At 38.7% G+C, this 12,573-nt stretch overlaps 2 protein-coding genes across 10 annotated transcripts in view; both read right to left on the minus strand.

Moving 5' to 3' along the window:
• Positions 1 to 12,573, minus strand: part of LOC133552993 (cAMP-specific 3',5'-cyclic phosphodiesterase 7B-like) — a 135,822-nt gene that overhangs the window by 97,416 nt on the left and 25,833 nt on the right. The window lies entirely within an intron of this gene.
• On the minus strand, positions 5,867 to 8,575 carry LOC133552992 (piggyBac transposable element-derived protein 4-like). Of its 2 annotated transcripts, none has more exons than XM_061900691.1 (2): positions 8,211 to 8,575; positions 5,867 to 7,785 (listed from the first exon to the last, which is right to left on the minus strand). In XM_061900691.1, the coding sequence occupies exon 2, from the start codon at positions 7,778 to 7,780 to the stop codon at positions 7,148 to 7,150; it is 633 nt and encodes a 210-aa protein (XP_061756675.1). In that variant the 5' UTR covers positions 7,781 to 7,785; positions 8,211 to 8,575; the 3' UTR covers positions 5,867 to 7,147. Both variants share the same exon structure in this region, with proteins under 2 accessions (XP_061756675.1, XP_061756676.1).

Genomic DNA, 12,573 nt, shown 5'->3' on the forward strand with positions numbered 1-12,573 from the left:
TGAAAGGTCCTGACTCTCATCATCATAGGACCACCCCTTCTCCTAACACAGTGGTCCTAATATTGATCCCTATGGATCTTATTGTGTGTGCAGTTATTGATTCTGAGTGATGTTAACTTTGATCAATTGATTGATTGATTGATTGATTGAAACTTTTATTAGTAGATTGCACAGTACAGTACATATTCCGTACAATTGACCACTAAATGGTAACACCTGAATAAGTTTTTCAATTGGTTTAAGTCGGGGTCCACGTAAATCAATTCATGGTAAAAATATATACTATCAGCATGATACAGTCATCACACAAGCTAATCCTCAAAGTAAATACATTGAATTATTTAAATTATTTACAATCCGGGGAGTGGGATGTGGAAGGGGGGTTGGGTAGGTTTGGTTGATATCAGCACAGAATTGTCAGAGAAATGGACACTGAAACATTGTAGGTCTGACTTGGTAGGATATGTATAGCAAGTAGTGGACATAGAGAGATCTGAAAGCCTAAGAACAAGTATATACATTTGATTATTTACAATCTGGTGAAGTGGGATGTGGAGGGAAGAGGGTGTTAGTTTAGGGTTGAAGTTTCCTGGAGGTGTTCTTTTAGTGCGGTTTTGAGGGAGAATAGAGATGCACTTTTTTTTACACCTGTTGGGAGTGCATTCCATATTGATGTGGCATAGAAGGAGAGTGAGTTAGGGTCTTTGTGAGATCGGAATCTGAGTTTAACGTGGTTTGTGGAGCTACCCCTGGTGTTGTGGTTATGGCGATTATTTACATTCTGGAAGTATTTTGACATGTACTTCGGTATCAGGGAGGTGTAGCAGATTTTATAGACTAGGCTCAGTGCAAGTTGTTTCCCTCTGTCCTAACTCCCCTAAAATACTATGAATCATTTTAGTGCCAGAAAATATCCTGAAATAAAATTATAATCTTAAAAGCTTAAAAAAAAGACAATTAATAAAAGAATATTGCTATCCCTGCTTATTTAACATGCACACTTCATACAACACAAAGCAAACACAAAACACTACACACTTGAACACATTATAAACTGCAAAAATAGTGAATTATTTACACACAATGAGAGGAACTGGAGCGTGATACGTCCCTGAGGTTTTGAAAAATCCAGACTGTGAAAGCTCAGCTTGGTTGCCTGTGAGTCTGGTTAAGAGGAGTAGTCGCTTGTCATTGCAGGACAAAACAAAAACGTATGTATCTATTGTGGCTTTTGGTAGGTGTTTAAATGGATTAAAGTGTATACATCAAGGGATTCCAAAGTTTTTGACTTGGGGGGCCACATTGGGCTAAAAACATTTGGCCGGGGGCCTAAAGCCGACTGCATGGAAAGTAACAACATACAGTATTATAACCGTATGTCGACTAGGGGTGTGGGAAAAAATCGATTCGAATTTGAATCGCGATTCTCACGTTGTGCGATTCAGAATCGATTCTCATTTTTTTTCAAATCTATTTTTTTTTTAATCAATCCAACAACACAATACACAGCAATACCATAACAATGCAATCCAATTCCAAAACCAAACCTGACCCAGCAACACTCAGAACTGCAATAAACAGAGCAATTGAGAGGAGACACAAACACGACACAGAACAAACCAAAAGTAGTGAAACAAAAATGAATATTATCAACAACAGTATCAATATTAGTTATAATTTCAGCATAGCAGTGATTAAAAATCCCTCATTGACATTATCATTAGACATTTATAAAAACAAAACAAAAACAAACAAAAAAATAAGTGTCACAGTGGATTACACTTGAATCGCATCTCATAAGCTTGACAACACACCGTGTCCAATGTTTTCACAAAGATAAAATAAGTCATATTTTTGGTTCGTTAAATAGTTAAAACAAATTTACTTTATTGCAATCAGTTGATAAAACATTGTCCTTTACAATTATAAAAGCTTTAAAAAAAAAAAAATCTACTACTCTGCTTGCATATCAGCAGACTGGGGTAAATCCTGCTGAAATCCTATGTATTGAATGAATACAGAATCGTTTTGAATCGGAAAAATATCGTTTTTGAATCAAGAATCGCGTTGAATCGAAAAAAATTGATTTTTAATCGAATCGCGACCCCAAGAATCGATATTGAATCGAATCGTGGGACACCCAAATATTCGCAGCCCTAATGTCTACATATATTGATATAATTAGGAATTAGTATAATTGGTGGTAGAAAATGGATGGATGGATGGGTATTAAGAGTATGTGAAAGTTTGGCTCTTAAGTTGTTTACTTCAGTGACAACCTCCTTAAAGTTTTCATAAGACCAATTTGATGTTTTTATTGACCACTTGCAAAACTGCTAATCAAAGATCCGCTATATGACAAAGGCAAGCTGAAGTTTTTAAAGACTGATTGCAAAACTGCTGGTCAAAGATCCTTTACCTGAGGCAAGCGATCGAATATTTTTAACAACCTTTTGCACAACTGCTGGTCAAAGATCCTAAAAACCTACTGAAAAGCACAAGTCAAATTTCCTGTATATGACAGAAGCGACCCAATGTCTTTAATGACCTATTGTAAAATTGTTGGTCAGAAATCCTCTATATGACAGAAACGACCAGATGTTTTCACGACCGATTGTAAAACTGTTGGTCATAGATCCTCTATATGACAAAAGCAATCCAATTCAACAACCCATTGCAAAAACTGCTGGTCAAATATCCGCTACGTGACGGAAGCACTCTGCTGTAGTTGAGAACTTGGTGCAAAAAACCCTAGTCAAAGATCCTCTATACCAAAGAAGGTCTCCTATGTTATTAGGGACATATTGCAAAGCAGCTGGTCAAAGATCCTCTATATAACAAAAGACTTGTTGCAAAACTGCTGGTCAAAGATCCTCTCATTGAGAAAAGCGATCCAATATGTTAAACAACTTTTTGCACAACTGCTGGCCAAAGATCCTCTATATCAGTGGTTCTCAAATGGGGGTACGCATACCCCTGGGGGTACTTGAAGGTATGCCAAGGGGTACGTGAGATTTTTAAAAAATATTCTAAAAATAGCAACAATTCAAAAATCCTTTACAAATATATTTATTGAATAATATTTCAACAAAATATGAATGTAAGTTCATAAACTGTTAAAATAATTGCAAGAATGCAATATTCAGTGTTGACAGTTAGATTTTTTGTGGACATGTTCCACAAATATTAATGTTAAAGATTTCTTTTTTTGTGAAGAAATGTTTAGAATTAAGTTAATGAATCCAGATGGATCTCTATTACAATCCCTAAAGAGAGCGCTTTAAGTTGATGATTGCTTCTATGTGTAGAAATCTTTATTTATAATTGAATCACTTGTTTATTTTTCAACAAGTTTTTAGTTATTTTAATATCTTATTTTCCAAATAGTTCAAGAAAGACCACTACAAATGAGCAATATTTTGCACTGTTATACAATTTAATAAATCAGAAACTGATGACATAGTGCTGTATTTTACTTCTTTATCTCTTTTTTTCAACTAAAAATGCTTTGCTCTGATTAGGGGGTACTTGAATTAAAAAAAATGTTCACAGGGGGTACATCACTGAAAAAAGATTGAGAACCACTGCTCTATATGACAGAAAACCTACTAAGAAACCACAATCAAATATCTTCTGTATGATAGGAGCTTTCCACTGTTTTTAAGTACTTCCTGCAGAAACACCAATAAAAGATCATCTATATGACAGAAGCAATCCAATTCAACAACTTATTGCAAAAACTGCTGGTCAAAGATCCTCTGTATGACAGGAGCGCTTTGTTGAGGACTTTCTGCAAAAAACACGAGTCAAAGATCCTCTATGCCAGTGGTTCTCAACCTTTTTTCAGTGATGTACCCCTGTGAACATATTTTTATTCAAGTATCCCCTAATCAGAGCAAAACATTTTTGGTTGAAAAAAAGAGATAAAGAAGTAAAATACTGCACTATGTCATCAGTTTCTGATTTATTAAATTGTATAAATATTGCTCATTTGTAGTGGTCTTTCTTGAACTATTTAAAAAAAAAGATATAAAATAATTAAAAACTTGTTGAAAAAAAAACAAGTGATTCAATAATAAATAAAGATTTCTACACATAGAAGTAATCATCAACTAAAGTGCCCTCTTGGGGGATTGTAATAGAGATCCATCTGGATTCATGAACTTAATTCTAAACATTTCTTCACAAAAAAATAAATCTTTAACATCAATATTTATGGAACATGTCCACAAAAAATCTAGCTGTCAACACTGAATATTGCATTGTTGCATTTCTTTTCACAGTTTATGAACTTACATTCATATTTTGTTGAAGTATTATTCATCCATCCATCCATCCATTTTCTAACGCTTATTCCCTTTTGGGGTCGCGGGGGGCGATGGCGCCTATCTCAGCTACAATCGGGCGGAAGGCGGGGTACACCCTGGACAAGTCGCCACCTCATCGCAGGGCCAACACAGATAGACAGACATATTTTTGTCAAAATGGAAAGAAGGAAAACATTTAGTGAGACAAAACTCATATTATAAATATATTTATAAAGGATTTTTGATTTGTTGCTATTTTTAGAATATTTTTTAAACTCTCACGTACCCCTTGGCATACCTTCAAATACCCCCAGGGGTACGCGTACCCCCATTTGAGAATCACTGTTCTATACCACAGCAGCTGGGCAATGTTATTAAGGACATATTGCACAACAGCTCATGGTCAAAGATCCTGTACATAACAAAATCAATCCAATGTTTTTAAAGACTTTTTGCAAAACTGCTGGTCAAAGATCCTCTCCTTGAGAAGAGCGATCCAATGTTTTAAACAACCTTTTGCACAACTGCTGGTCAAAGATCCTCTATATGACAGAAAACCTACTAAGAAACCAAAATCACATATACACTGTATGATAAAAGCATTCCGCTGTTTTTAAGTACTTCCTGCAGAAACGCCAATCAGAGATACTCTAAATTACAAAAGCAATCCAATTTGACAACTTATTGCAAAAACTGCTGGTCAAATATCCTTTATGTGACAGGAGCGCTCTGCTGTAGTTGAGAACTTAGTGCAAAAAACACTAGTCAAAGATCCTCTATACCACAGAAGCTCTCCTATTTTATTAGGGACATATTGCAAAACAGCTGGTCAAAGATCCTCTATATGATAAAAGTGATCCTATGTTTTTAAAGACTTGTTGCAAAACTGCTGGTCAAAGAGCCTCTCCTTGAGAAAAGTGATCCAACATTTTAAATAACCTTTTGCACAACTGCTGGTCAAGGATCCTCTAAATGACAGAAAACCTACAAAGAAATCACAATCAAATATCCTCTGTATGATAGGAGCATTCCGCTGTTTTTATGCACTACCTGTAGAAATGCCAATCAAAGATCCTCTATATTACAGAAGCAATCCAATTCAACAAACTATTGCAAAAACTGCAGGTCAAATATCCTCTATATGACAGGAGAGCTGTACTGTAGTTTAGGACTTACTGCAAAAAACACTAGCCAAAGATCATCTATACCAGTGGTCCCCAACCTTTTTGTATCCGCGGACCGGTCAACACTTAATAATTTGTGTCCTGTTTTTTTCTTTTTCGTTTTAATTTTCTTCTTTGTCATGAAAAAGGGACGTTTTTGTCATGAAAAAGGGAGTTTTTTTTGTGGTTGGTGCACTATTTGTAAGTGTATATTGTGTTTTTTATGTTGATTTAACCCTTAGATGCACGAGTGACTGGACCCTACACTCTTCCACAAGTGGGTCAAAAATGACCCATGTTAGAATCAACGTGTTTTCATGCCATTTGTTGTCATTTTGGTGAAGAATAATCACTTGTATAATATTTTGTAATATATTTAGGACCACACAAGAATGATTTCATGTTTGAAATATCTTTATTCTTCACTTTTCTTCTTCACAATTTAATACAAAATTACCCAGAACAGCAATAGAAAAAATGTGAACATCCATTATGTGTGCGTGTGTATGTATGTCCAGTCATAGACAGTTCCTCTTTCTTTTCCCTGTTTTGCCTTCTCTCATCATTGTATGCAGTTCAGACAAACTACCTGTTTCTGGCTGTGATCATTGCACACAGGTACATTGCATTTCCCACAACTGTTGTTAACATGGCGATCTTTGTTACTTGGGCAGATCTGACACCTCTTTCTCTTTGGTTGGCCCTGTCTGCTTCTCTCCTGTGGCTGGATTTTGGCTTTTGTCGCCCCACACCTTTCCATTGCTACAATAATCGAGGTGTACAGTTGGGGGCAGCCTTCCAGTCGACTCCTCATGTGTGGGGTGACAAGCTCCTTTGACAGCTCTTTGAGGAAGATCCGTCGTGCATTGGTGATGCCGCTCTTGAAATCTGGGTGCTGAGCCGTGAAAAAGGTGTAGGAATTCAGGGTGGCGATGTCAATTATGTTGTACCACAACACCATGGGCCACCTCTGTGTTTGGCGCTTGCAGGTGTAGGTTCCAACCATCTGGTCAGTGGTCTACACATCTTTTCGTCTTGTTGTAAAATGTGATCACTTCTGGTTTTTTCTATCTGCTATTTTCATCCACTACTTTGTCGTGGTGCATCGTGCTCAGGAGCACAACAGCTTTTGCTGTCTTTCTGACATAGCTGACCATGGTAAGGCTGTTGTTGAATCCAAACTCTGTGCTGTGAAACTCCCTGGACTTGGAAGGCTTCATCAGAGGAGGGATGTCTGGCTTGTTCAGACGTAGAGTCCCCACAATAGTGAGATCCTTCTCTAGAAGATGCTGTGCAAGAGGCACACTGGTGAAAAAGTTATCCATTGTGATGTTGCGACCTGTGTTTCTAAATCTACCACACAACTGCTTGACAATGTTTTCCCCCAGATTCTTCTGAACTTCTTCACCTGGTTGTCTCCCTGTGTAAACTATACCATCTATTGCATAGGGGATGCGTGCATCACAAACCCAGAAGATCTTTAGGCCGTACTTGGCGGGCTTGCTTGGCATGTACTGTAAGAACTTGCACCTACCCCTGAATGGCACAAGCTGTTCGTCCACAGTGACACAATCACTGGGGATGAATCGCTGTCTGCAGTTGACCAGGAACAGGTCCCATACATAGCGGAAGGCTGCCATATGGTCTGTTTCCAGTCGGAAGGCTCTGATCCTCTTATCATCGAAGCGTCAAGGTACGGCGAATGTCTTCAAATCTTCCAACAGCCATAGTGGCCTTGTACATGGGATTATGTAGAGGACTCCCAAAAAGCTCACGGACTGAAACATCCCAGTTCTTCTCACTTCCTGCAAGCAGGGTCAATCCAATGAAGGCCATGAATTCATCTTTAGTGACATTTGTCCATTCTTTTCTTCTAGCTGTTGCTACTCTCCGTCCTTCCAAGTTTGTGCACTTCATCACCTCTTGTAATATATCATCAGTGATAAAGAGCTCCCATGCATCTTTTGGTGAGACAGTGGTGCTAAGCCCTTCTGCAGGCCCTGACCGACTTCTGATGATATTGTGGCTCTGTGTTCTACCCTGGGAGGGAGGTAACTCGCTCCAGTAAGAGCCCTTCCGACTCATTCTGTTGGACATGATATTTTCTTCTTCAGAGGACACCGAAGAGGAATCTTCTGAGTCAGATTGATCCTGTTCAGTTGGATTTCCAGGTGGACGACTGCCACTGCCACCTGGACAATAGTCTGGGTCCTCATCATCAGAAATTTCAGACTCTGAGTCCAACCCCATTACTGCCTCTCCATCATCCAGCATCTGTAGGACCATTTCAACTGTGTATCTAGAAGCCATGACACCTTGATGAAGAAACGTGAGAGTAATGTTTTCAATAGATCAATATGTAGCACTCACTTACACACACATACACACTAAATACCATATAGTAATGCTAGCTAGCTAGTGTTAGCTAGTTGTAAAGTAGGCTAATTTATTGATGAATAATACTAACACTCTTTCACACGCACAAACACAATACAAATAGTAATGTTAGCTAACTTAGTTAGCTAGCTAGTGTTAGCTAGTTGTAAAGTAGGCTAATTTATTGATGAATAATACAAACACTCTCACACGCACAAACACAATACAAATAGTAATGTTAGCTGACTTAGTTAGCTAGCTAGTTTTAGCTAGTTATAAACTAGGCTAATCCGTTGATAAATAAAAGCAGTGAATAAGTCATGAAAGACACACACACACTATACTATATGACAATAATACTTACATGTATCAGCTCTTCCTGTGTAAAATAGTCTTCCTGAAGGGTCAAACTTCTGATATAGTCCGTGTGGTCCACAATTTATTTATCCAGACAGCCACAGCTGATAAGAATTGAAGGTTCCCATTGGATTCCAAAGAAAATGCATGTGGGTCATTTGTGACCCACTTATGGAAGCTTGGGGTAGTAGTACAAAAACTAAAATTTCTTAACATTTTTAAAAGGTAAGTTAGAAATGTAAATGGAATTATGTCAAAAACATGTTTTTTGAGGAATACCTGGAATATGAAATGTTAAAAAATTTTCATTACAAAGATATTTCAAGAAAACAACCTCACCGGGTCATTTTTGACCCACTTATGCATCCTAGGGTTAATAAAAATAGAAAATAAAAATATTTTATTTTTATTTTTTATTTTTTTAATAAAAAATTCTTCTGCGGCCCGGTACCAATCGGGCCACGGCCCGGTACCGGGCCGCGGCCCGGTGGTTGGGGACCACTGATCTATACCACATAAGCTATGAAATGTTATTAAGGACATATTGCAAAACAGCTGGTCAAATATCCTGTATATAACAAAAGCAATCCGATGCTTTTAAAGACTTATTGCAAAACTGCTGGTCAAAGATCCTGTCCTTGAGAAAAGCGATCCAATGTTTTAAACAACCTTTTGCACAACTGCTGGTCAAATATCCTCTATATGACATTAAACCTACAAAGAGACCACAATCAAATATCCTCTGTATGATAGGAGCAATCCGCTGTTTTTAAGTACTACCTGCAGAAACGCCAATCAAAGATCCTCTATATGACAGAAGCAATCCAATTCAACAACTTATTGCGAAATCTGCTGGTCAAATATCCTCTATATGACAGGATCGCTGTGCTGTAGTTGAGGACTTACTGCAAAAAACACTAGTCAAAGATCCTCTATACACAGAGGCTATGCAATGTTATTAAGGACACAATGCAAAACAGCTGGTCAAATATCCTGTATACAACAAAAGCAATCCGATGTTTTTAAAGACTTGTTGCAAAACTGCAGGTCGAATATCCTCTCTTTGAGAAAAGTGATCCAACATTTTAAATAACCTTTTGCACAACTGCTGGTCAAGGATCCTCTAAATGACAGAAAACCTACGAAGAAATCACAATCAAATATCCTCTGTATGATAGGAGCATTCTGCTGTTATTAAGTACTTTCTGCAGAAATGCCAATCAAAGTTCTGTATGGCAGAAGCGACCCAATGCTTTTAACGACCTACTGCAAAAACACTGGTCAAAGATCCTCTAAATGACAGAAGATTTCTAATGTTATTAAAGACATATTGCAAAACAGTTGATCAAAGGTCCTCTACATGCCTAATGAGACTTTATCTTCTGTTTGTAGTCATTCATTGAAGTGAACTCGCTGGCCGGTCTGACTTCATGCAGGGGTTGAATGTGCTGTAGTTCAAAACCTGATTGATGAATTGATTCGTAGTCAGGCAATGTTCAAACATCCGGCCGGGTTTATACAGTGGTAAGAGGGCGACAAGGACCATGTTTGCACAATAAGTCCAGTCAACAAACACAAACAGCTTGAAGGGAAAGTCAGTCAGCCTGCAAAAGGGAAGCAGAAGAAGGAGCCTGCTGGCCTACTTAATAGTGGAGAAAAAAGCAGAAGCAGGAACGTGGGAATGACTTTCTTTTTTTTTACACTGCATGCTGAAAGAAACGTCTCCAACTTGTAGCTACATCCTTTATTTCCTCCCTGCTCATCTTCTGCATCCTGCTCTCCTCCCTTACACGTTGGCGTGATAAATAGGTCGTTGTCTCCTCACAGGCATCAAAGTGGATCATTTAGGACAGGGAATTGAAAGGCGTGTTTTTAAGACAACTGTGTATACACGTACCACCTCTTCATCCAACGACCTAACACTCACATTGCACATTGAGCATACATCAAACACCCATATCCAACACACACATGCAAATTAGGTTAAATCCATGACGGTGATAACAAGAGCGCACATTTGGCGTTCATCTCCTTCGCCCACTCGCTTGCACACAAACCCATGTTCACCTTGTTCACTTGACTGGCTTGGCATGAGTGTGTGTGTGTACGATGTGTGTGTGTGGATGTAGCACACATGTAACTTCAAGGCTGTTTAGCTCCTCCAAAACCGACACACACACAAACACAAACGCATACAGACACACACAAACAGGGCTGACAAGGACAGCGTGGAAACTTTAACGCAAGAGTGATTTACAAACACACACAAGCAGATGATTTTTCCTGATGCCTGCAGCTGTTGCTTTAACTGGATCCATAATACAAACATGCACACAGCTGCTACTCCTCTTTCGCTTTCCTACACACACAAAAAAACTATTTGGAATGTTAATATTGGACAGCAATGGACAAACACAAACACACACACAATTCACATGTTATTCAATTACCTCCAGAGCTTCCTAAGGTTCTTGACTTAGCACTAGGTCTAAAACATTGGCATTAACAGCTGTGGCTGTAGGCAACTTCCTGGTATCGATTTATTAATAATGCCTTGAGATTCCTGCATTTGAAGTGAGTGGTCAACATTCAGCAGCTTAAGCTGCTTCATCATCCTGCATGTTACACACTATGCCATAGAGTTTCCAATAGAAGTGATCAACGGTATTAATGATGACCGAGCTGTTTGCTCGTTCTCGCGAATACAACATTGGTTCTGTTGCTGCTGTTGTGCAATATTGTATGCTTGGTAATAGGTGACCATGTAGTCATAGAGAGAACACGTTCTCATGCATTACCAGTAGGGCTGGGCGATATGGACAAAAAAGTATAGCTCGATATATTTTTACTTAAACTCAGTATTCGATATATATCTTAATATATTTTTTGGTGAAAGTATACATGTAAAGATATTTATTTTTGTGCGATATTCAGTGAAATTGAAGTGAATGACAACTGTATTGTAAACAGTCAGTGGTACTTTTTTTAACCCAGTTAGTCAAGATGGGTATTAACAGCACAGAAAATAAACTGTTTAAGTAGTACAATATTTCTTAACATAAATAAAATAGAAAAATATTGTTTCGACATAAAATAAATAGCAAAGCTGTGCAAAAATGCAAAATGTATCAAACTCAGATTAAAAAATTACATTTGCCGGCAGGCACTTTGTGAGTTTCTTTCCTGGTTCAATGACCTGCCCTATCTTGCCTCTGATTGGCCTGTCCCTAACCAATCGTGACTCATCATAGTAAACAACCAACCAATCATGGATGTTCTCATACGTGCAAGCACATCTTGGAAGGAGGGAGGGGTTTCGTAGACCATGCAGGGGGTGCGGGGGAGTACAAGGAACACAAATATGCAGCGTTTGGTAATTTTGATGTGAAATAAATTGAATGTATATCACGATATTTTGTTAACTTATATCTTGTTTAAAAACTTATCGCTAACCATCCATCCATTTTCTACCGCTTGTCCCATTCGATATATATCTTACAAACTCGATATATCACCCAGCCCTAATTACAAATCAATATCCATCCATTTTCTACCGCTTGGAATTGGGGGTTAAATCAACATAAATGATTCCCGGGCGTGACACCGCTGCTGCCCACTGCTCCCCACTGCTCCCCTCACTTCCCAAGGGGTGATCAAAGGGATGGGTCAAATGCAGAGGACAAATTTCACCACACCCAGTGTGTGTGTGACAATCATTGGTACTTTAACTTGAACTTATTCCCTTTGGGATCGCGGGGGGGCACTGAAGCCTATCTCAGCTACAATCGGGCGGGAGGCAGTGTACACCTTGGACAAGTCGCCGGGTCAAATCAATATCTATTTTCTCTTTTTAAAAAGGTCCTTATATACATGAGTTTTCACATTTAGTTAATAACAGCCGGTTCTGACCTCCCGTGTGCCATACTGATATAAAAGCAGGACATTATAGAAAACGGCACACCTCTTCATAGCTTAATACATTTCCTCCTTCATGAGACAGCAAAATAGTTGCGATTGAATCAACAGCACCTGTGCTGGTTGCAACTAAGTAGTGCACTCCATGTGCCCCTAACAGCGCTAAGTCATCATTAACAGAAAGAAAATTCTGCCTAAAACTAAAACCAATCATTTTCTACCACTTGTTCTGTTTTGAGAGCCTATTCCAGCTGCACTCGGGTAAAAGGCGGCGTACACCCTGTACAAGTCGCCACCTCATCGCAGGGCCAACACAGATAGACAGACAACATTCACACACTAGGGCCAATTTAGTGTTGCCAATCAACCTATCCGCAGGTGCATGTCTTTGGAGGTGGGAGGAAGCCGGAGTACCCGGAGGGAACCCACGCAGTCACAGGAGAACATGCAAACTC

This window comes from Nerophis ophidion, linkage group LG05, assembly GCF_033978795.1.
Source record: "Nerophis ophidion isolate RoL-2023_Sa linkage group LG05, RoL_Noph_v1.0, whole genome shotgun sequence".
In the NCBI taxonomy this organism is placed as follows: domain Eukaryota; kingdom Metazoa; phylum Chordata; class Actinopteri; order Syngnathiformes; family Syngnathidae; genus Nerophis; species Nerophis ophidion.

Bases quoted from the DNA above. Each gene is read 5' to 3' on its own strand.
- LOC133552992 (XM_061900691.1), bottom strand. From the start codon at position 7,780: ATGGCTTCTAGATACACAGTTGAAATGGTCCTACAGATGCTGGATGAT.